The sequence below is a fragment of the Phascolarctos cinereus genome, unplaced genomic scaffold, assembly GCF_003287225.1.
Source record: "Phascolarctos cinereus isolate Bilbo 61053 unplaced genomic scaffold, phaCin_HiC Scaffold_3;HRSCAF=262, whole genome shotgun sequence".
NCBI classification, from domain to species: Eukaryota; Metazoa; Chordata; class Mammalia; order Diprotodontia; family Phascolarctidae; genus Phascolarctos; species Phascolarctos cinereus.
Window position 1 is genome coordinate 35,264,026 of NW_027555736.1, and position 22,351 is coordinate 35,286,376.

The 22,351-nt window shown below is 46.1% G+C and overlaps 1 protein-coding gene across 1 annotated transcript in view; it reads left to right on the forward strand.

Annotated features, from left to right (window-relative positions):
• Nucleotides 1-6,726: 6,726 nt before the first annotated feature.
• The window catches only part of CHRNA3 (cholinergic receptor nicotinic alpha 3 subunit), a 31,553-nt gene continuing 15,928 nt past the window's right edge, over nt 6,727-22,351 (forward strand). The window contains exons 1-4 of the mRNA XM_020976016.2: nt 6,727-6,831; nt 10,953-11,092; nt 11,210-11,254; nt 19,037-19,146. Coding sequence (XP_020831675.1) covers nt 6,771-6,831; nt 10,953-11,092; nt 11,210-11,254; nt 19,037-19,146 — 356 coding nt within the window. The 5' untranslated portion in view covers nt 6,727-6,770. The remainder of the gene's footprint in view (nt 6,832-10,952; nt 11,093-11,209; nt 11,255-19,036; nt 19,147-22,351) is intronic.

A 22,351-nucleotide genomic window follows, 5' to 3' on the forward strand; every position in this document is an offset into this window, starting at 1 on the left:
TTACAGAGTGTGCCCAGGGTCTCTCTGTCTGCCATATACCCAGTGGATCTGACACTCGAAACAGAATCCAGAAAGACAGGAAGGTGAGGATACCCCCCCTTTCCGCTATATCTTCTAACCCTCCCTTTACCCCCCTAGATCTGCACTCTTACTGTTTTATAAGAAACAATTACTAAAGATGTTTCTTTCCTCTGGTTTTTACTCACATGCTGTTCAAAGGTTGCTTTGAGTAGTGACAGAAACAATGGTGTATGAAATACCTGGTCTTGAGAATTTTGTCAAAAGTCTTATTAGTGGAAACCAAGTAAAGATGTGAATGTGGTGAATGTTTCTTTCATCTGTTATTGGATTCAATAAAATCTGGTTGCTTGGGTTGGGGAGATCTTGGGAGTTGGGCTATGGGATTAGGACAGTGGGATTGTGGGGCCAAAATGCACCTTTGAGGTCAGCTGATCCAAGCTCCTTCCTTTGGCCCTGAGAAATCACCTCTACAGCCTCCCTACATGGAAGTCATCTCAGTTTAGCATGAAAACCTCCAACCAAAGGAGCTCATTACTTCACAAGGCATCCCTTTCCTATTGTCAACCAGCTCTTGTTATCAGAAATGTCGTTGTACTGAGGCAGGTTTCACTTTACTAGAGAAAGAACTTCCTAACCAGGAGAGACATTGAAAACTAAAAATCGATGCTTTGTGAGGTAGTGAATTTGCCATCACTGAAGGCCTCCCAGAAGAGGTTAAATACCACTACTTAGAGATTCTGCACGAAGGATTCCAAAGCACTGGCTGGCTCAGAAGGTGCAGGATGACTCTATGATACTATCTGTGACAACTCCCTGGGGAAAGAAGCCACGGACTCATACCCCACCCCGACACACATGTTTACACCCACCCCACGTGCCACACAGCAGTGAGACTAGTTCCTTGTGTTCTTAGCTTATTCCTTCACTTAATATGTATTAAGCACCTACCAGGTACAAGGCTCAGTACTAATTGCTGGAGATACAAATAGGTCAATTTGACTGGAACAAAGGACTCATGATGAGAGTAATGTGAAATAAATGTGGAAAGACAGACTGGGGGCAGACTGTGAGGGACTTTAAAGGGAAATAGAGTACAATATAAGACACATCTATTAAATGCCTACTAAGCGCTGAGGATTGAAATAAGAAAAAGAAAAGCAGTCTCTGCCCTCAAGGAGCTTGCAATCTAATAGGGGAAGGTGACACACAAAAGGAAGCTAGGTGGAGAGGCCACCAGGGAATAGCTGGCAGGGGGCAGGGGGAGCATGATTTTCTGTGTCATCCAAACCAAGCAGAACCGCTGTTGGAAAGTGCAGAGTTAGCTGGAAAGTTCAGGACCCCAGGCCTCTGTAAAGGAAAGCTTGGGGAGGGTCAGCATTCCAGCCAAGGCCTCCACTCAGAGGGGAGAAGAAGCTGAGGGGGTTGAGACAAGAGTAAGACTTTGCACTTTATTGGAGAGGCAGTAGGGAACCACGGAAAATTCTTGGCTAGGAAACTGATGTGGTCAGACCTATACTTGAGGAAGATTACTTTGTCAGCTGTATAGAAGATTAATCAGGGAGGGGTGAGATTGGTAGTTGAGAGAATAGTCCCGACGCTACTGCAACGGTAAGGGGGATCAATTATTCAATAAGCATCTATTAAGTGCCAATTATGGTCAAACTAGTATAAGACAAAAATCAAAACAGTCCCTCCTCTCAAGGAGCTTATGGTCTAGTGGGAGAAACAACAATATTCCTACAAACACAGGCAAAAAAATATATATGAAATAAAAACAACCAGGGTGGTGGTCACAGGAGTGAGAAATGCTTTGGATGAAGATAAAAGGATTCAATGTGACAACTGATTGGATGCAGAGCAAAGAGTCAAGGACGAGTCCGGCTCAGGGGGACTGGCAGGATGGTGGTACCTCAGCCACCAAGGGGAAGAAGAGAGGCTTAGGAGGTCAAAGGGCCCAGACGTTTCCCCCCGGGTCTGCCCCTCTTGTTCCCAGCTGCCTCTTCCCTTCGACGCTGAGGCTGATGGCGTCATTTTTTGATCTATACCACTCTAAAAACCCAGGCCCAGGATGGAGAAAATCCTGAGTGAGAAGCTGCAGGCGACAGATAAAGCAAACCAGATGGACCTTCTCTGAGTCTCCCCCCTTCAGAGGTCTTGGGCATAAATTGCCAAGGCCGGAGAAGGTTGTATGTCAGGAGGAAAACCTACTAAAGGTTTTAGAATAGCCTCAAGCTGAAATCTACCTTGTAAACACCGGGAATCCGGACCAGAAACCCGGTACAGGGGAAGAGCCCTGGGCTGGAATGATGATTATGATGATAATAATATACTATTTATAGGTTTACAGAGCACTTTGCAAATATTATCTTATTTGAGTTTCACAATAGCTCCAGGAGATAGGTATTGTTATATACCCATTTCACAGATGAGGAAACTGAGGCTGACAGCGGTTATAAGATTTGCCCAAGGTCACACATACAGCGTCTGAGGCTAGATTTGAACTCAGATCTTCCTGAATCCAAGTCCAGTGCTCCATTCATTGCACTACTTAGTTGCCTTTAAAAGTTAGGAGAGCCTGATTGACTTAGCTTTGGGGCCTTCTATAAGTCCCTTTCCTTCTCTGGGCTCCAGTCTTATCCCTTGTAAAATGACGGGTCAATAAGATGGTCTGCCCCTGAGTTCCCCTCCAGCTCCGGACATTCCAGGGGGTCTGGCTCTATGTACATGGTGGGGGTGGGGACCTGCCTTTCGAAAGGGCTTTTAGCCATCTTGGTCGTAGGTAACTGTCACCCCTGGTCATCTGACAATGGGGCTCCCCAACGATGCTCCTGCTGGGGGTCTTTGGATCATGAGTGGCCTTGCCCCAAGGAGGAAGATGATGCGGGGGGGGGGGGCAGGTGTGTCTGCAATCAGAGGGCAAGGGCTCCAAGCCTCACTCTACCTCCAACTTGGTGTAGGACTGTGGGCAAGTCCTTCCCACTCTCTCAGCCTCCTCTTCTCATCTGTAAAAGGTTAAGGCTGGATTCAATGACCTCTAAGGGTCCTTCCAATGCAGATGTGTGAGCCTGTGAGGAATAAGGAGCTGGTGCGGGGTAACAAGTGAATGCTTCAAAGGCCATTCTCCCAACAGTCCTCTAAGGTGAATAGGACAGGCATCTAATATTAGGCCCCTTTTACATATACATGTATGTGTGTGGTATGTGCACATATGTGTGTACATGCACACATACTACAGTTATCCCTTCCACATTGCAGGGGTGAAGGACACAGTGCCCCCTCTTATCTGGAAAGTTCCCATAAAATTTTTTTTGCCCTCCCTTCCAATCAGAGAATTGGTCTGAATTTTTTCTTTTTCTTTTATGGGATGTTTATAGTATCTTATTGCAAAATTTGGATTAAGCATTCAGTCATAGTGTTATCTGCTGGCCTCATGATGTGGAAGGGATAACCATGTATATGTGTGCATATGCATGTACTGTATATATGTGCATGTGTGTGTTGGGTATATGTGCATGTATACACACATGCTACATTTTGTAGGTGTGTATGTATGTATGTATACATATAGTACTTGCATGTATATCTATGTGTATTGTATATATATGTGTGTGTATATTATATGTACATGTGTATGCATATCTGCATTGTGTGTCTATATAGGTACCTATGTGTATATATGTATACACATGTTATATTTTATATGTGTGTATGTGCAATACATGTGTATGTTATATATGTTTGTGTATATATGGTGTGTGTGCCTGATATGGGTATGTATGCACATGGAGGGAAACTGAGAGCCGTGCAGAACATTCTGGGAGTGAGGGAAGGTGCACCAAGCTGGAGAAAAAATCCAAGGATCTGGGTTCCAGTGCCATCACAGCTGTTACCAACCAGGTGACTTCACTTCCCTGCCCCTCTATCTTCTTGCTCTCTTTCCTAAGCCTTTTCCAGCTTCAGCCAGGCAGCTCTTTACTTGAGAACAGAAGTCATCCCAAATGCCCCCTTAGGTCGATAGAATAGCTTCGCTTCAGCGTGCTCTGCCACCTTTCTGAGTACTTTCTCTTTCATCTCCACACTATTGGCACCCTGGAGATTGTCCGGCACTTATCAGGTACCCAGTGAATCTTAGAAGCCGATGGGCAGGATGACACTGCCTCACATCAGTAATGACAGGCGTTATTTCTGCCATGTCCTACTGGAAAGCAGGATGCTCTTCAAGGGGTCTTCTTGACCTTGTGTGTGTCCTGCCACACTGTCTGGCAGTCTGGCAAAATCTAGGCAGCCCTCCTCAGAGTGACATCTATTTCCTAATTGGAGGAAATGTTAAAATTCAGTTAGAGATGAGTGAAATTAAAGATATAATTTCTTTCTCATCCAAGTTCACAGACCCCCCTCCGAAATCTAGCTATAACCGCCTTTGGGGTTGGACTCCAGGTTTTGAGCCCCAAGAAGCCCTTAAAGCTCCATGTCTAAGCTTTTAGGGAGAAATCAATCAACCAACAAGAATTTATTAATCACCTATTATCTGTCAGGCACTGTGCTAGATCCTAGGGTTACTGAGACAAAAAAAAAGAAACAGTCCCTGCTCTCAAAAAGCTTAAATTATATTGTACATAAATACGTACAGAATGAACACACACACAAATAAGGTAGTTAGGGAGGGAGGGCACTAGCAGCTGAGGGAAGGTAGGGGGAGGGTCAGGAAAGGCTTCATGTAGAAGGTGGCACCAAGCCAGAGTTTGAGGGAAATGAGATTCTAAGATGCCCAGGTGAGCAGGGAGGGCAGAGAGATTGATTTTGATCCCAGAGACCATAAGGAGTCATTAGAGGGTTTGGGTATTACTAAGGCCTGAGATTTTTTTTTCCTACCCTTTCAGTCTCTTCCCCTCCTTCAGATACTTTGCAAATTAACCCCTCAGCAAACTCAGCAGGTGTCTCTGTCAGCACAGATCGCCTCCACATGTACTTCGTCCAATTTGGGAGCTTTCATCTTCATTCTCTTTAGCATCACGTAAATGAAAAGCTCACTAAAAGAAAAGAGAATATTCAATAACAGAAAAAACCAATAGTGGAAGGCTTTGAGGCCAGAGTGTTGCATACTTTGTCAGCCCCGGTCACCTTCAGTGCAGGAACTGCCTTTTGCTTCTTTTTATATCCTACCGTGTGCCAGGCACATAGTAGGCACTTAATAAATGTTTGCTGACTGTCTTTATTTGGCATTTTTGCTTAACTTTTTCTTTCTTATGAGAGAGGGTTCACTAGGAAGGTGAGAGAATGAGAGAAGAGATGGTAATATTTCCCAGCTAGCTGTGATGTAAAAACAAAATGCATTAGCAAAACTTGTTTTAATAAATAATCATTGGGACTAAGCTGGAGAGCAGAATCACCCTGAGGGTCTGGTGGGGAGTAGAAGTGAAGACAACACCAGGGTTATGGGCAAATTAAAGATTGTGCTTTGGTCAGGGAAGGAGGGCAGGGGAAGAGAAGAGGTCTTGCTCCCACACAGGCAAGTTGGTGTTGTGAATTTACTGATGAAAAAGGAAGGAAGGAAGGAAGGAAGGAAGGAAGGAAGGAAGGAAGGAAGGAAGGAAGGAAGGAAGGAAGGAAGGAAGGAAGGAAGGAAGGAAGGAAGGAAGGAAGGAAGGAAGGAAAGGAGGGAGGGAGAAAGGGAGGGAAAAAGGGAGGGAGGGAAGATTTCTTAAATGTTTACTGTGTGTCAGGCACTATGCTAAGTGCTAGGGATACAGATAGAAAAACAAGCCCATCCCTGTCCTCAAGAAGCTCACCCTTCCAACGAGGGAGCACACGTAAAGTTTCAACTGCCAGTCTTCTAAGGGATGATGACTGTTAGGACTGCCCTTCGTGTGTATGGCTGGAGTCAGATCTTGGGAGAAAGGGCCTCCTTCTCTTTACACTGCAAAGCTGAAGTCAGGCCCCAAATTAGCACAAGACCAGAGGTGTGAAGGGGAAGTGAGGTTGCTCAGCTCTGCATTTTTGAGCCCAGGGAGTGAATGGCAGCCAGACCTGGAGCTTGTGTCCACCTTCCTTTCCCTTCAGTACTCCATGAGATTCCCTAGCTACCTGGGAAATGGATGCACCTGCACCAGATTGGGAGGTGGGGCAGGGCGGGGCCTAGATCTCCCTGGGACTGACTCCCTCCTCCTTCTCTGCCAAGAGGCTGAGAATGTTAGAACTGGCAGGCACCTCTCTTCTCTGGTTCCTTCCCCTCTTCCTTCACTTCTACCCTCCTCTCCCCTTCACTCCTTGTATCTCCCTATCTGCTTCACTCACTCCTCTCTTTTCATCTTCGTCTCTTCCCCTTCCCCCCGCCTTCTCTTCTCTTCCCTGGCCTCTATCCACTACTCCTACCCTTTTCCCTCTCGCCGCCTCCTTCTCTCTCCTCCTTTTTTCTCCCCTTCCCCTCCACTCCTCCCCCCTTCTCTCTCATCTTTCCTCCCTTCCTCTCTCTCGATTTTCCTTTTCCTCCTCTTCCTTTCCCTCCCCTCCTCCTCTTGCCTTGGCCCCTTTCTATCCCTCCACGATCCAGCTTTAACCCTTGCGGCGCCGAGGACTGGAGGCGTCGTGGGCTGCCGGAGCCTCTAGAGATCCGGCTGGGGAGGGCCAGGCTGGGGCGGGGCTAGGCGGGGCGCGCAGGGCTGCAGGCTCTGAGGGGAGGGCTGAGGGAGCTGAGCCCTGGCGGGGAGGACAGCAGGTGCAGACAAACAGACAGACGGACGGACGGGGCCATGGACACGGGCTGCGCGGGGCTCGGCTGCCTTCTGGTTGGCCTGGCTTTCCTGCTCACAGGTGGGTGAGTCTCGGACCCCGGGGCGCTTCCCCTGCCTCCCCTGCCCAGCCTGTCCAACCCAGGGCTTAGGGGGGCAGGAGTGTGGGGGGGAGGAACCTAGGGGGAGAACTGGGGCACGGGGATAGAGAAAGGTCCAGAAGAACCTAATCTCGGCCGCCCGAAGAGAAGGCAGGACTTTTAGTTAGGTGGGGGGACCTGGGCTGCTTCAATCCATCACAGCTTCAGCCAGCTCCAGGTGCTGGTTTTCTTTATAGGCGTCGGGCATTAGTGAGAAGCCCAGAAGCCCAAGGCGGCTAGGGACTTCCAAAACCACCCCTCTGCTACCTGTCTACTTCAGCCTTCAAGTAATGGGACAATTCTGATCTTACCAGACAGCCCGTTCTGTTCTGGAGGGTGCTGAATCGCTAGGAAGTTTTCACCTTACCAGAACCTACATCCGCCCCTCCGCTGCTTCTGCCCCATCTTGTTCCCAGTTCGGCCCTTAGGGGTCTCAAGAAAAAACAAAGCAAAACAAAATACCTGACCACTCTTTATTGGGACACCTCTTCCAGTACTTGAGGATTAGTCAAAACTGATCCATGCCTGGAAGACTCTGCTGCCCCCCCCCCAGCATCGACCTCTCAGGTGCAGCCACCTCTTGTAGGAGGCTTGTCCTGGTTCCCTCCCTCCTCTCCCGGCAGCCAGCGCCTTCCATTTACTCTGTATGTGGCTTGTATGTACATAGTTATCTGCATATTGTTTCCCCCATTAAAATGCAAGATGGCTCACTTTGCCTTTCTTTATACGCCCAGGGCTCAGCGCTGAGCCTAGGACAGAGCAGATACTTAACTGTGCTTGCTGACTGACTTTGTGTCCGGACAGTCCCCACAAGGACCTAATTTGCCAAATTGAAATGTTGGTGATAGTAGGTCTGCACAAGGGGGCGGGGGAGGGGAGGCTGGGTGAAGAGAGAGAGAAATAGAGAGAGAGAGAGAGAGAGAGAGAGAGAGAGAGAGAGAGAGAGAGAGAGAGAGAAACAGAGCCAGAGAGAGCGGCAGGGACAGAGAGAGATGACCAAATGGCTCTTGTCCTTCCTGCCCCCTTGGTGACTGGTGGTGGAGACAGCCTTCTCTTGGCCAACCTGTTCGTATCCTCTTCTCCAGGCCCTGACCTTTTGTAGGATCAGGACCAGGGACAGATCACCAGCTGAATGAGGGAATCCATTGGAAAATAGGTGCCCCCAAGGGTGTGTCTTGGGCCATCTTCTGTTTTGTTGTTCCTTCCCTAAGTGATCTCATTTACTTCCTTGGTCACAGTCACCATTTCTGTGTAGGTACCTCCCAAATCATCATCCTCACCACAGAGTCCTGGCCTGTATTTCCAGCTGCCCACCAGACATTTCTGCTTGAATGTCTGGCTGGTAGCTCAAATTCAATATACAGTGTGTGCATCTGCACTCATCTTCTCTCCAAAACCTTATACTCCCCTCTATTTTCTCTTTTTTCCCCATTTCTCCATCCTTTCTGTAACCTAGGCTCAAAATATTGGGTCCTTTTTGATTCTTTGCTATCCTCACCCCTCACATCCAATCTGTGCTCATTTCTGTTGACTCTGTTATTTCTACTTCCATACACTACCACCCTAGCTCGGGCCCCATTCCCACTTGCCTGGACTACTGTAACCTCCTCACTGGTCTTCCTGCATCCAGTTTTGTCCCCCTCTAATCTATCCTTCACATGGCTGCCAAAGTAATCTTCCTAATGTATAGGTCTGACCAAATCATTCCTCTGCTCAAAAGTCTATCATGCCTTCTCACTGTCCAATGAATAAACATAAACTCATGGTCCTGGTGCTGAAAGCCCCCCACAACCTGGCTCCCACCTTCTTTCCCACGTACATCTCAGGACTTAATATTGCCTAGCTTGACTATTCTCTCTTCTCTTGCTGGCCTCTCCCTATCTCTGTGCCTTTTCTCATACAGTTCCCTAGACCTGGAATGCACTTTCTTCCCAAGATCCTGCATCTCCATTTGTCAAAGCCTTCTCCTTCCTTCAGATCCAGCTTGGGCTGCCTTCCTCCATCCTTAAAACTTCCCCTGTCCTGACATCTTAAAGCTCTATGGAAACCTGAGTTGATTCTAGATTATTATCACCATTCTCAGTCCCCAAACCCATCCCTATCCCCAGTGAAACTATATCCCCAGCCCCAAACCCATGGCTGTGCATCAATATATCAAGACCTTGTGATCCATGAATGTGGCAATCATACAGCATCATACAGAAAAAAGCATGTGGACTCTGTAATCAGAAGCACTGGGTTCAAATTCTGGCTCCACCTCTTCTTTCTGTGTGACTTGAGGCAAATTGCTTGATTTCTCTGGCACTCAGTTTCCTCCTCTGTAAAATGAGAGGGTTAGACCAGGGCCTCTAAGGTCCAATAAATGGTCCCTCCACCAAGACAGATTGCAACTCATCTATAACATAGTCTTCCAGAATTGCCTGTGGCTTCAAAAGAGGTAAATGGTTTATTCATGGTCACATAGCTAAGAAGTCCAGATGCAGGATTGGAACCCAGGTCTTTTCAACTCAAACTCCAGCACTCTATCTACTATCCACACTGCCTCTCTTACTCACAGCTCACATTTAATAAATTTTTGTTCAGTTGAATGCAATGTTATTGATAAAGATCCTAAAGGATTTGGACACACAGAATTAAAATTTTTAGAGCTGGAAGGGACACTAAGAGACTATCTAACCCAATCTCCTCATTTTACAGATAGGGAAATTGAGGCTTAGAGAGATTAAGGGATTTTCCTGGGTCACACAGAAAATTTGTGACAGAATTAAAATTGGAATCAGATCTGTTGAATCCTAGCCTTATATCCTTTGCCTTTAACCATTGGAATAGTTTATGAATAACAATTACTATTATCATTTTTATTAGGAAATCACTTTATACATTTCCAAGAACACTTGCCTCCCTTCCAGCTCTATCTGTGCTTTTTACGTGATTCATAAAAAGACCATAAATCTCAGTGTTTTGGCTACCTGCAGAGAAGATAAATGGGTAAGTGGCCAGTAACTGTATTGCAAACGAACAAAATACAGGCATATCTTCATGGAACTTCAGAGCCCGCAGAAGGAATAGTAGAGATCAGCTGATCCAACTCTTGACTGAATAGGAAGTCTCTTTCTCACTTCCCTGAAAAGTGGCCATCTAGTATCTGCTGCAAGACCTCCAATGAGGTGAGACCTTGCTCCCTTCCAAGGCAGCCAATTCCACTTTGGGATAACTCTTGTTATTAAGAAGTTTTTCCTTACAACAAATTTATATCACATAGTCTTTGTAATAACATCCATTGCTCCCTGATCTAGCCTCAGGGGCCAAGAAGAAGAAAGTGAATTCCTCTTCTGTCTGGCAATCCTCCAAGTACTTGAAGAGAGTATCACCCCCCTACTAAGTCCTTTCCAGTTCTTTATATGCCATGGTTCCCAGTGCCTTTACCACCCCAGCTTGGTCCTCTTCCAGAAGGGAGGACAAACAACAACCATTCCTGTTGCCCTCCTTTCAGAACATCTTACAGCCTTTCTAAAAAGTCGTATCCAGAACTGAACATGGGCATTTCAGGTGTTGTCTGACTATGGTGGTGCACCTCCTCCATTATGGACACTAAATCCCATTAGTCTGCACATAGTTGTATGTGTTGTGCTGTTGACTCATACTGAATTCTTGTTGTTATTGTTCGGTCATTTTCAGTCATGTCTGACTCTTCATGACCCCAGTTAGTGTTTTCTTGGCAAAGATACTGGAGTGGCCTGTCATTTCCTTCTCCAGCTCATTTTACAGATGAGGAAACTGAGGCAAACAGGGTTAAGTGGCTTGTCTGGAGTCATCCAGCTTTTAAGTGTCTGAGGCTGTATTTGAACTCAGAAAGATGAGGCGTCTTCACTGCAGGCCCGGTGCTCTGTGCTCTATGGTGCCTTCTAGCGACCCTATATTGAGCTTGCAGTCCACTAAAAACTCCCAGATCCTCTTCATGTAAACAGCTGATTAGTTCTGTCTCCCCTCTTCAGTACTTGAGAAGCTGATGTTCTTGAACCCAAATGGGAAAATGTCATGCCTAGAATGTTCTTCTCCACAGGGGCTGGCAGCTCTGATGCAGAGCATCGCCTATTTGACCGGCTGTTTGAGGGCTATAATGAGATCATCCGACCAGTGGCCAATGTGTCTGATCCAGTCATCATCCATTTTGAGGTGTCCATGTCCCAACTGGTAAAAGTGGTGAGTCCTGGGGAGTGACTTAATTTCTAAAAGGGAGGGATGAGGGCAAGAGCTTTCCATCATCAGTACAAATCCAGTATTTTTTCTTCCTCTTTTTTTTTTTAATCACTTGACTAGGATGAAGTTAACCAGATTATGGAAACCAACCTCTGGCTGAAACATGTAAGTTACCAATCAGTCAGTGCATGAACTTTACCAGGCACCTTCTACAGGTCCAGCCCTGTCCTAGGCAGAGAAAAAAAGAGAGCCACCCTTAAGGGTCCCATCTTATATAAGGGGAAAGGATAAGACACACGGTGAAATAAGGTGCTAAATAAACTATGGGCAATTGAACCATAACAGTCCCTGATTTCAAGGAGCTCACAGTCTAATGGGGAAACGACACACAGACAACTTAATACAAACAAGATCTATAGAAGATAAATCGGAGATCATCCATGGAGAGAAGGCACTTGCATTAAGAGGGATATCTCCAGTAAGTGGGAAGAACTGACATTCTACTTGGAGTCTGCTGTCATGGTTAGGAAGCTCTTCCTTAGCCTCAACCAAAATCCACTGTTTGGAATGTTTGGTTAGAAAAGGGAGGGATAGGTGTGGGCTAGAGTAATTAAGGAGGGCTTGCAGGAGAAGTGGAAACTGGAGTAGGTTCTAAAGGGTTTTCCAGACATAAAGAAAGAGAAGAGGAAATAACCTTCCAGGGAATGTGACCAGAATTAATGAAGCTCTGTCAAAACAGGAAATGAATGTAGAAATTAGGGGGTAGACCACAGGAGGTAGTGGAAAATAAGCATAATGAGGCGATAAGTGTTTCTTTGTGGTTTGTGAATCAAAAAGTTAATCAAGAAACATTTTTAAAGCACCTACTCTGTGCTAGGCACTTACGGGGCTTTTGGCTTGTGAATCATCAATCAATCAACATGCGTATATTAACACCCCCACCATGTGCATGTAGCTAGGTACAGGTCAGTGCTTACTGGGGTGAACTTATTGGTCTCTGGGACACTCAATCGTCTCTTGCCTCTGTAATCCACCAGAGGTTACCTGCCTTCAGCTTACGTCAGCAATGGTAGAGGAAAGGTCAGGAAATGATGTAATCTGAATGGCCAGTAGAGTCCATAGGCAATAGCTCAACTTTGTGTGTATTCAAAAAACATTTAATAAATATCTAGTACATTGATGATCTTGTGGAGATGATACCAGAAGAATGACATAGTTCCTACCTTCTTGGAGCTTGTAGTGGGGTGGAAGTGTGGAGATTCTATAGTTTGTGTTGCTGCCTAAATCTGTCTGAGACAATTTATGAACAGAAAAGATTCTTGCATAAAGAGAGGTCCAGAAAGACAGGTTCTCTGGCTAACTGAAATTCTCTCTGACCTAGCAATGTCCACTTACATTTTGTAGTCACCCAGTGCTTTGCACAGTGCCTGGTCAACAGTAGGCATTTTAATAAAACCTTGTTGGCTTGACTTGATTAATCCTAAGTCAAAAGACAAAATTCTCCAGCAAACTCGGACGAAGGTGTGTAGTTTAAGCTCAGGGGTTTCTGAGTTATGTTGATATTAATGCACCCTGGAAGAAAATAGCTCCTTCTTGACTGCATTTTCAACAGGGTCCAAGTTGCACAAAGAGAGATTTCTCTTAATTGAATTAAATGAAAACATTTCCAATTCTTAGTCACCATGACCAAGAATAAGCCTCTTAGTTTCCAGATCAGGCTCCATCCCTATAATTGATTAAAGGCCTTCTATTCAAGGAAGACAGGTTGAGTCTTTGATTCCAGTCCAAGGACTTCAGACTAGGGCATCAACATAATATTGTCTCAATGTTTTACAACCAGATGAGGTCTCAGTACTCTGTGCATCCATATAGCCTGGCCATGGGGATTAGACATGACAAAAATAGGTATAAGATGATGCACGATGTGATAGATGTTCTAAGAGAGGTGCCAGTTGGCATTCCATAAAGGGAGAAAACATTTCCAAATGAACAGATCAGGGAAGACTTCCTGGAGAAAGAAGCATTTGAGCTAAGCCTTTAAGATGGGGTAGGTATTCAAATTAGGGTGAGGGGGTGCAGAAGGCCATTCCAGATGGAGGGAATAACAAAAGATGGGAACCATGACTATAAGTAAGGAGATCCAAAGGACACTTGAATTTAAATACCTTGTGCTTTCCTACCTCGGTGTTTTTGTCCATGAAGTTGCTAGGCTTGGAATGCCCTCCGTTCCTTTGCGTATTAAAAATTAACCACCCCTCTCATCCTTTAAAGCCCAACCTTCCTCCAGGAAGGTTTCCCTGATCCTTTCCACTTTCACCTCCAGCCATAAATAGCAGTCTGTACTGTCCTTCTCAAATGTGTATATATTTTACTAATTTCCTAGAATGTAGGCTCCCTGAGGGCAGGGATTTTGCCGGATATAAATGTCATATCTTCCTCAGCAGCGAATGCAGTGTACTGCACACAGTAGGAATAGGGAGAGGAACTATACCTGTGGTTTCCATGGTCTAGAGAACCCCTTGGTGAGAAACTCCAGCACCTTCAGTTTTAGGCTGTTACCTAGAGCACTGAGAAGTTAGGAGACCTTACCCACAGTCAGGACTTCATCAGAGGCAGATCTTCTTAGCCCTATCCACTGTCCCACACTACCTCTCACGGCACAAGGTACACAGTGAGCATTTATTAAATCAATCAGCCAACCACAATTCATCAAGTGTTTACTGCGTGCCAGGTAGCCACTGGGCTAAGGAAGCACTGGGGATACAAAGGAAGAGGAAAACCCAATCCCTGACCTCAAGGGGCTTCCATTCTAAAGAATGTTGACTTTGCACTTCCTTTGTCTGGGAGAGAAGGGGAAGCGATGGCATTTTACACTAAGGTGCTTCACATACTCCAGCTACACAGATGTTCAGAAACACTTGTTTTTGCGTAGAAACAAGACATTTAGGAAGAATGTTTTGACGTCGTGGGCTGGGCATTGATCTTTGCTTGGTCAATGCTGACACCTGGTGGTGATGTCTTGGTTTGCTTCAGGGGTACAGATTCTACAACTCTCATGTTTACGGATTTAGGGATGCCCTGATTTACACCATTGATGTGATCCTATAAAAGTTCAGAGGGGCATGGGCTTCAATTGTTAGGAAACCGAGTCATCGCCTCTTAATTTCTGATTTTTAAAAGGTTTAATTGAAGCTTTTAAAAAATGTCACTCTCTTCCCTCCTCCCTTTCTTTCCTAATCATCAATAGAATTCATTTTTTTAATTTTAAAAAAAACAGCACAGTGTTGTATGTATCAGCTCACAGTGCAAGTCAGCCCGTTGGCTCTGTCTGACAATGCACACCTCACTTAGCACCTCTAGTCCAACGCCATGCTGAGATGTGGCAGGTGTGTTTCACGGTGGGGTCTCTGAATTCATGGTCACTGCACTGATTAGAGTTCTGCGTTCTTTCCAGGATGTCTTCCTTTACATTTCCATTACATATGCAAATTGTGTTATCAGACAAATTCCTAGAGCTGGAAAAGACCTCTGAGGCCACTGGGTCCTACCCCCTTATTTTTACTAATGAGGAAACTGAGTCCCAGAGAAAGAGTATGACTTGTTTCAGGTGGCACAGGTCATAATCATCATGGGAAAGGTCTGAACCTGGTCTTCCAGCTTCTTCCTGCTTACTTAATTCTGCATCAGTTCAGAGAAATCTTCCCAAGTTTGTCTGAATTCTTCATTTCAACTGTCCTTTCCCATTGACTCATATCATGCTGGGGTTGCATCCCCATCCAGGTAGAGGAAGATCAGGAGATCAGGTTCCACCCCGACTCAGCCTCTCATCAACTCCATGACCTTGGGCAAGTCACTTCCTTCTTTTGGACTTCAGTTTCTTCTTCTGAAAAATGAGTAGATTGTACCAAATGATCTATGAAGCCCCTTCCAGCTCTGAAATCTTATGACTAAATGTCTATGTATTCTTCCTGATGTTTCTGGCTTATGAGCCAATAAAGCAGTATACCAGGAAGGCCTGATGTTTTAAAGGCAGGCTGAACAAATCTTTCTATAATGTGACTTCATGCCCCAACTTCTCTTTCCTGTACATTCAGCTTTCATACACCGGGGAGGGTTATAGCAAGGCTGGGAGGGACTTGAAGGCTTCTAGGCTAAATCCCTTACTTTAAAATGATAGGGCTAGGGCAGCTAGGTGGCACAGTGGAGAGAGCACTGGCCCTGGATTCAGGAGGACCTGAGTTCAAATCTGACCTCAGATACATAACACTTACTAGCTGTGTGACCTTGGGCAAGTCACTTAACCCCATTGCCTAACCAAAAAATAAATAAAGATAAACTGATAGGGGAAGTAACCTGACCAAAGTCATGTAGGGTGGTATGCATTAGAAGGTTTTGAACCCAGGGCCTAAAGCTCCAGTGCTAAGGCTCTTTCCACATTACCACCCTGAAGCTTGGAAAGGAGGCCTCTGAGGCATCACCTCCTGCCTGGACTCTTTCAATAGCCAGCCTCCAGTCTCTCTACTCCAGCTGTAAACATCGTCTTCCTAAAGGGCAGGTCTGACCACATCCACCCCACCCCCTCCTGGTTACAATAAACTCCAGGGGCTCCCAATCACCTCTTGGTGTCCAATACCATTCAGAACCTCCCCTTCTCCTTTCCAATCTTCTTATACTGTCCCCCATGCCTGGAATTTCCTCCCTCATCTCTGCCTCCTGACTTCTCTGGCTTCAGGTCCCAGCTAAAACCCCATCTTCTCTGGGAAGCCTTTGCCACCCTCCCCCCCATTATTTCCTATTTATCCTCTACAGAGTTTGGACACATTTGTTTGCAGGTGTGGGCAGGGACTATCTTTTTCATTTCTTTGTATCCCCAGCTCTTAGAATAGTGCCAGGCACATAGTAGGTGCTTAATAAATGCTTGCTGATTGATAGATGGCTCAACGTTGGCTATTTTATCAAAAGCTCAGGAGAGGAGGCAGCAGTGGTGTGGTGTGGAGGAGAGAACACTCGGTGAGATGGAAGTGAGGAAGGAATGAAGTCCAGGCATGGCGGCGCCCAATATATAGGCATCAAGTTGGGAAACCTGAGTTCTAGTGCTGGCTCTGTCACTAACTCAGTGTGCAGTGAATTATGGGAGGCTCCCTCCCCTTTTCAGGGCCTCTGCTTCCTCATCTGTCATTTGGAGGAATTAGCCCTGATCATCTCAAAGGTTCCTTCTACTTGTATCCTTCTGGGTTCCACATTGGAAGGTCTCGTCTGCCTCCGACCTTCTCAGCCTTTCCACTACCGTCTTTCTGCTTTCATTGTTCTCAAGGCCCTTCAAACTTGGACATTCTGTGGTCACATTCTAAAAGTCCTTCTAGGCAGGAGATTCTATCTTCTAAGAGTGCCTTCTATGTTCTATGATCAGGATTAGGGAGCCCACCTTTGGCCTTCTTACTCATGAAGCATGAAAGGGACAGTGCTAGAATGGATCATTATAGAAATGCCTGAATGTCTTCTAGCAAAGGAAATGGTGATTAACAAGAATCAGCAGGTCTTCATCAAGAACAAGATATGTCAGTCAAACCTTATTTCCTTTTTTTATAGGGTTCCCAATCTGATAGATGATGGAAATATTGTAGATAAAGTTAATCCGAATTTTAGAGAACAAAGAAACAGAAACAAAAACAAAAACCTTGTTTAAAGCATGACCTGCCATGTTGTAGAGAAGATAGAGAGATGAGGAAAAGACAGAAATGTTTTGATCAAATAGCCAGATACAGAAGAAAAGTGGTTAATGGTTCAATGTAAACATGGCAGAAGGTCTCCAGTGGAGTGCCCCAGGGATCTATGCTTAGCCTGGTTTTTTTGTTTATTTGTTTTGTTTCCTTTTTTATCATTGACTTGGACAAAAACCCAGGCGGCATGTTGATCAGATGGGCAGGTGGCCCAAAGCTGGGAGGGATAACTAGCCTGCTAGACAACAGAATCAGGATGCCAAAAGGTCTTGCCAGTCTAGAGCACTGGACTGAATCCAATAAGATGAAATCAATAAATGTCACCTTACATTTGGGTATGAAACCATCAACCACACAAGTGGAAGATAAGGGAAGCAGACTTAGACAAAGTTGTTCCAAAAAAGATTTAGGAGTTTTGGTAGACTGCAGGTTTGATGGGAGTCAGCAGTGTGGTGGGGCAGCCCCCCCAAAGAGCTCATGCAATCTTGGACTTTGTTCAAAGGGGCAGAGCTTCCAGGATGAGGGAAGTGTTGACACCATCATCCTCTGCCCTCATTATACCTCAATTCTGTATGCCATGCTTTAAAAGGACGTTAATAAAGTGGTGAGTTTCCAGAAGAGGCCAGCAGGGATGGTGAAGGGGTGCAGGCGGTGAAAGTAGGTTCTGATCCTGGGATCTACGGATTTGTTTTGGAAAAAATATTTTCATAACTATTTCCCTGTAACAGGTTTCCTTCCTCTCTGTTGCATTTTATCAACTTTGGAATGTTATTCTGAGAAGGATCCATAGACTTCAGCAGATGGCCCTCAGGGTCCGTGACACAAAAAACAGTTAAGAGCCCTTGGGTCAAAGGAAGCTTTATGGGGAGAGTTAGCCCAGGGAAGAAGGGGAATCCGGCAGCTCCATCAAGTCTGTGTCATATGGAGGAGGGGTCTGATCAGTTCTCTTTGGCTGCCCGGGCAGAACCCAGCTGGACCAATGGGTGAAGACTGTAGATTCAGCCTTGATGTGAGGAAACACTCTGAGGACAGCTGTTGGGAAGGAGAATGGGCCACCTTGGGGGTGGGGTGGGGAACATTCTCCCCCCTTGGAGGTCTTTGAGCCGAGGCTGGATGACCACTTGTCAGGGATGTTATGGGTGAGATTTTTTTCTGTGTATGGATTTAACTAAGTGGCCACTGCAGTCCCTCCCATCTCACAAATTCCATAGTTCTATGAAAGGCACCCAGTAGGACTCTTAATCCAGGTACTTTCTCCCATTCGGTGTCAGTGAGTGAAAAGTCTCAGCCTGGAGCCTCTGTCAGTTTGCAGGGAGCAGGGCCTGATCTCCTTCCTGTTACCACAAAGATCTTTTAAAATAATAGCCGCACAGCCAGGAGACAGGGCGATTTATCCTTGTTAGATTCAGGCCAGTGACATCAGAGCCCGTATATACTCCCTCTGGGGAGGATACTGCCCAGAGCTGCTGTCAGACAAGAAATACTGACCTGACCTGCCAGTGACCCCTCTGTGCCAGGCCAGGGCCCAGCTGTCTCCGAGGTCTGCTAGGCTTTCTGCATTGCAAGGATTTCTCTGCCCTCAGAAGCTTGGAAAACCACCGGGCAGGTGTGCCCTTTGTCAACCTGACCCCAAGACACTCAGAGCCTAGGGTCCCACGGAGGCTGCTTTGGGCAGCTGTTTTCTTGAGGTGTTCTAGGCTCAAGGGGGCCGTCATAGCCCTCTCTTCCTAAATAAGAAGGCTCAGTCAACAAGCATTTATTAAGCACCTACTGTTTGCCAGCCACTCTGCTAGGTGCTACACAAATCCAAAGAAGGAAACAGTCCCTGTTCTCAAGGAGCTGACATTTTAATGGAGGAATAAGAAACAAATATGTAAGTACACACAAGACAAGTGTAATGAGTACAAATATATGCCAATTAGCTAAATACCAGGCCATTTGGGAGGGGGGACCAGGAAAGGCTTCATGAAGATGGTGCCTGAGCTGAGTCTTGAAGGGAAAGATGGAAGTGAGGAGGGAATACATTCCAAGTGTGCAAAGTCATGGAGGTAGGAGATGGGATAGAATCCAACAAAAGAGTCATGTGGGGATATTAGCAGCAACAGCAAAGGTGGGAGGGGAGGGGCCAGGATTACAGATGAGCTCAAGGCCAGGAAAATCCCTGCGGTATAGGAAGACCCTGAAAGAGCACAATTATTTTCATTGCCATCTCTCTCCCCTGTCTCAGATCTGGAATGACTACAAGCTTAAGTGGAATCCCGCTGACTACGATGGGGCTGAGTTCATGCGTGTGCCCTCTCAGAAAATATGGAAGCCTGACATCGTGCTATATAATAAGTAAGGGTGCTGGGGTCAGGGAGCATAGAGTTAGAATTGGGGGGTGGGCCTCAGAGGTCATCTAGGGCCCCCCTCATTTTACAGAGAAGGAAACTGAGACTCAGGTGACTTGGCAAAGGCAGGTTTTGAATCCAGGTCCTCTGACTCCAAATTCATCCTTGTTTCCACTGAGCTTCATCAGAAATTTGGGGGAAGCCACCCCATCGCAGCCTTTGAATCAGTCAGGCAACACGTCTTTGTATAGTGCCTTCTGCAAGGTCTGGCCTAACGTGGGTGATGAGCAGGCAGGTCCCTGCCTCCCCACCCAGGGGTCTTGGGCTCCTGCAGCTCCAAAGGGGACACATCACAGTTATCCCGACTCCCCTGGAAGGCCGTCCCACAGCTGAGAACACGGCTCCGCAGAGCATGAAAGCCGGGGTATAAGGAAGGGTCTCGGGACCTCGGAAGCCAGGAGGCTGCCTAGAATTCAGGTCAAGTGCTGGGTCTTCCACACATGCCTGGCCAAGTCATGCAGCCTTCCAGTGACCAGAGCCCTGGATTTGAATCCCAGCTCTCTCTCAACTCCCAGGCCAATGTTCTCAACACCACCCTAAACTTAAAAGCTGTGTGACCCCAGGTAGATCACTTAAACCCTCTGAGCCTTAGTGGGCTCACCTGTAAGATGGGGGTGAATAATACCAGCAGAGCCTACTTCACAGGCTTGTAGCAAGGTTCAAATGACACAGTGTATGTAAAAGAACTCTGCAGATTGTAAAGCTATTTTGGGCACATAGTAGGTGCCATATATATGCATATATTTGTAGAGGCATGTGCATTTGTGACTGGATATATCTACATATCTTTGCCTATGTGTATATTATGTATACTTGTGTATATACATATACTACCTATACCCAGACCTATATCTATAACTATATCTAGCCTCTCAGGTGCCAGGTGCCAACCTGCACTGGTGGAGGAGAGTGTGTGTATACATATGCATTAATGCATATAGTACATGTATACGTGTGTATATATACATGTGTATATATAATCATATATACAGGCACACATATACACACATAGCTACCGATGTCATATACACAGGATGTCCCAAAAGCCTTAGTGCAATTTTAAGCTTGAGTTTAACCACACTGGATGTCTGTGTGTCTGTGTGTGTAAGTAGCTTCAAAGTTTACAAAGCGGTTTATACACTTGATCTCATTGAAAAGTCACACCAACCCCAGCAAGGAGCTAATTGGTTGCATTAGGTGACCTCTGAGGTCCCTACCAATTCTACGTGTGTGTGTGTGTGTGTGTATGTGTGCGCGTGCATGCGTGCATGTATCTATGTTTGTATACGTATACATATATTCCTACATACATGTGATGTGTTTACACATGTATTTTACCCCAGATCCGTGATTGCATGCACACACATACCTAATTGTAATTGGGCCTGGGATTTTTCTGGTTTAGGGAATGACAAATGAGGTCAGCACCTGCTTTCCATTTCATCATCTGGGGCACTGAGAGGTTCTGTAGCTTGCCAGGGTCACACAGCCTGTGTGTATCAGAGACTTGATCCCATCTTCCTGATTGCAAAGCCAGCGCTACCCACTATACCACACTGTCTCTCTTAAACTTCAAACCACCATGTAAATGTCACTTAATGTTATATATTAAATGACCACCACATATCCACCATTCACCCTTCCCCTCTGTGAATTCCTTCTAACGTGCAATGGGTGAATAAACTCCTTTGTGGTCCCTGGAAGCTTGGAGAGAATTGTGGGTTCCAAGAGGTAATGAGATTTAGTTAGAGAGTCTTTTGAGAATCGGAGAACCCAGATTCCAGATCAGGCTCTGCACTGACTGCATTGCCTTGGGTAAGTCATATCCCTTCCCTTCTGGGAGCCTGTTTCCTCATCTGTAAAATGGAGAGGCTAGATAACCAGCCCTGACACGGACAATCCTGAGATGGGGAAGGGAAATCCTGAGCATGTCCCTCCCTGCTCTAGCTCAGAGGACGTAGATGTCCAATGGGGAACTGGACTCTGTGGTTTACCAAGGCCTCCCTGGCTCTGAATCATAAGGTCATATCCTGCATTTAAAGGGATCTTAGAGGTCATCTCACATAACCCCTCACTTTGCAGATGAGGAAACTGAGGCTAGAGAGGTTGCCTATGGCCACACAGCGAGTGTTAGAAGCAACATTTGAACCTGGGTCTCTCTGGAGCTCTGACATTTACTAGCCGTGTGACCCTGGGACAATCACTTAACCTTTCTGAGCTCGGAGATTCTGAGCAGTCGACCCTATTTCTATTTATGAGAATCAGCATCATGGCCCAGATTTATCACAGAAGAATGGCTCTCAAGTGACAATTGTTCTTTGGCCAGAACAAGCTGTGAAACCACCTAGTAGGGCCCAGAAGTGTCTGATTTACATCAGGGGAGGAAACACCTTTGCCCAGGAAATCCCAGACCATGTAGTGAAGCCAGGTCAGTAAGGGCTGCCCAGCTAGCCTCCAGCAGAAAGCTTGGCCTGCCACGGTCTAGATTACTTTCTCCCAGAAAGAAGTCCTGACTGCGTATCCTGAGCATTTTGAGACCTTGCCAGAGGCTCCAGTCTGCCTCTTTGTCACCAGAAGAAGGTTGGGCCCTGGTGCATAGAGGACGTAGTTCTCCAGGACTGGTATTGCCTCCCATCTGGGCCAGAGCAGCCTAAGAGGGCCAGCCACAGGCCAAAGAGAGCTGACCCAGGGTGAGTCTGGGAATGTGGGTCATAGGACCCTAGACCGGCAGGAGGATCAAACATCACAGACTACCTAGTCTGACCCCGCATTTTACACAGGAGGAGACTGAAGCACAGAGAAGTTAGGTGACTTACCCGACATCACATAAGCAGTAATCCTCAGATACTGGATTTGAACTCAAGTCCTGTGACCCCAGACTTTCCCAGACCACTCCTGGGTTTAAGGAAAATTTTGGGACAGAGTCATTAAGCCTGTTTTCACCAAAAAATTGCTGCCTGCGGCATGTATTTTAATAACAGGCTTAATTTCATACTTCATTTTTTTAGAGGAGGAAATAGTACAGTCTCTCACAGAATGCTTACTTAGATCACTTGGAAGATCAGGGACGCAGAGAACATGTTTTTGGGAGGGCCACTCTAATCTAACCCCCTCCTTTTTCAAAAGAAGAAACTGAGGCCCAGAGAGGAGCC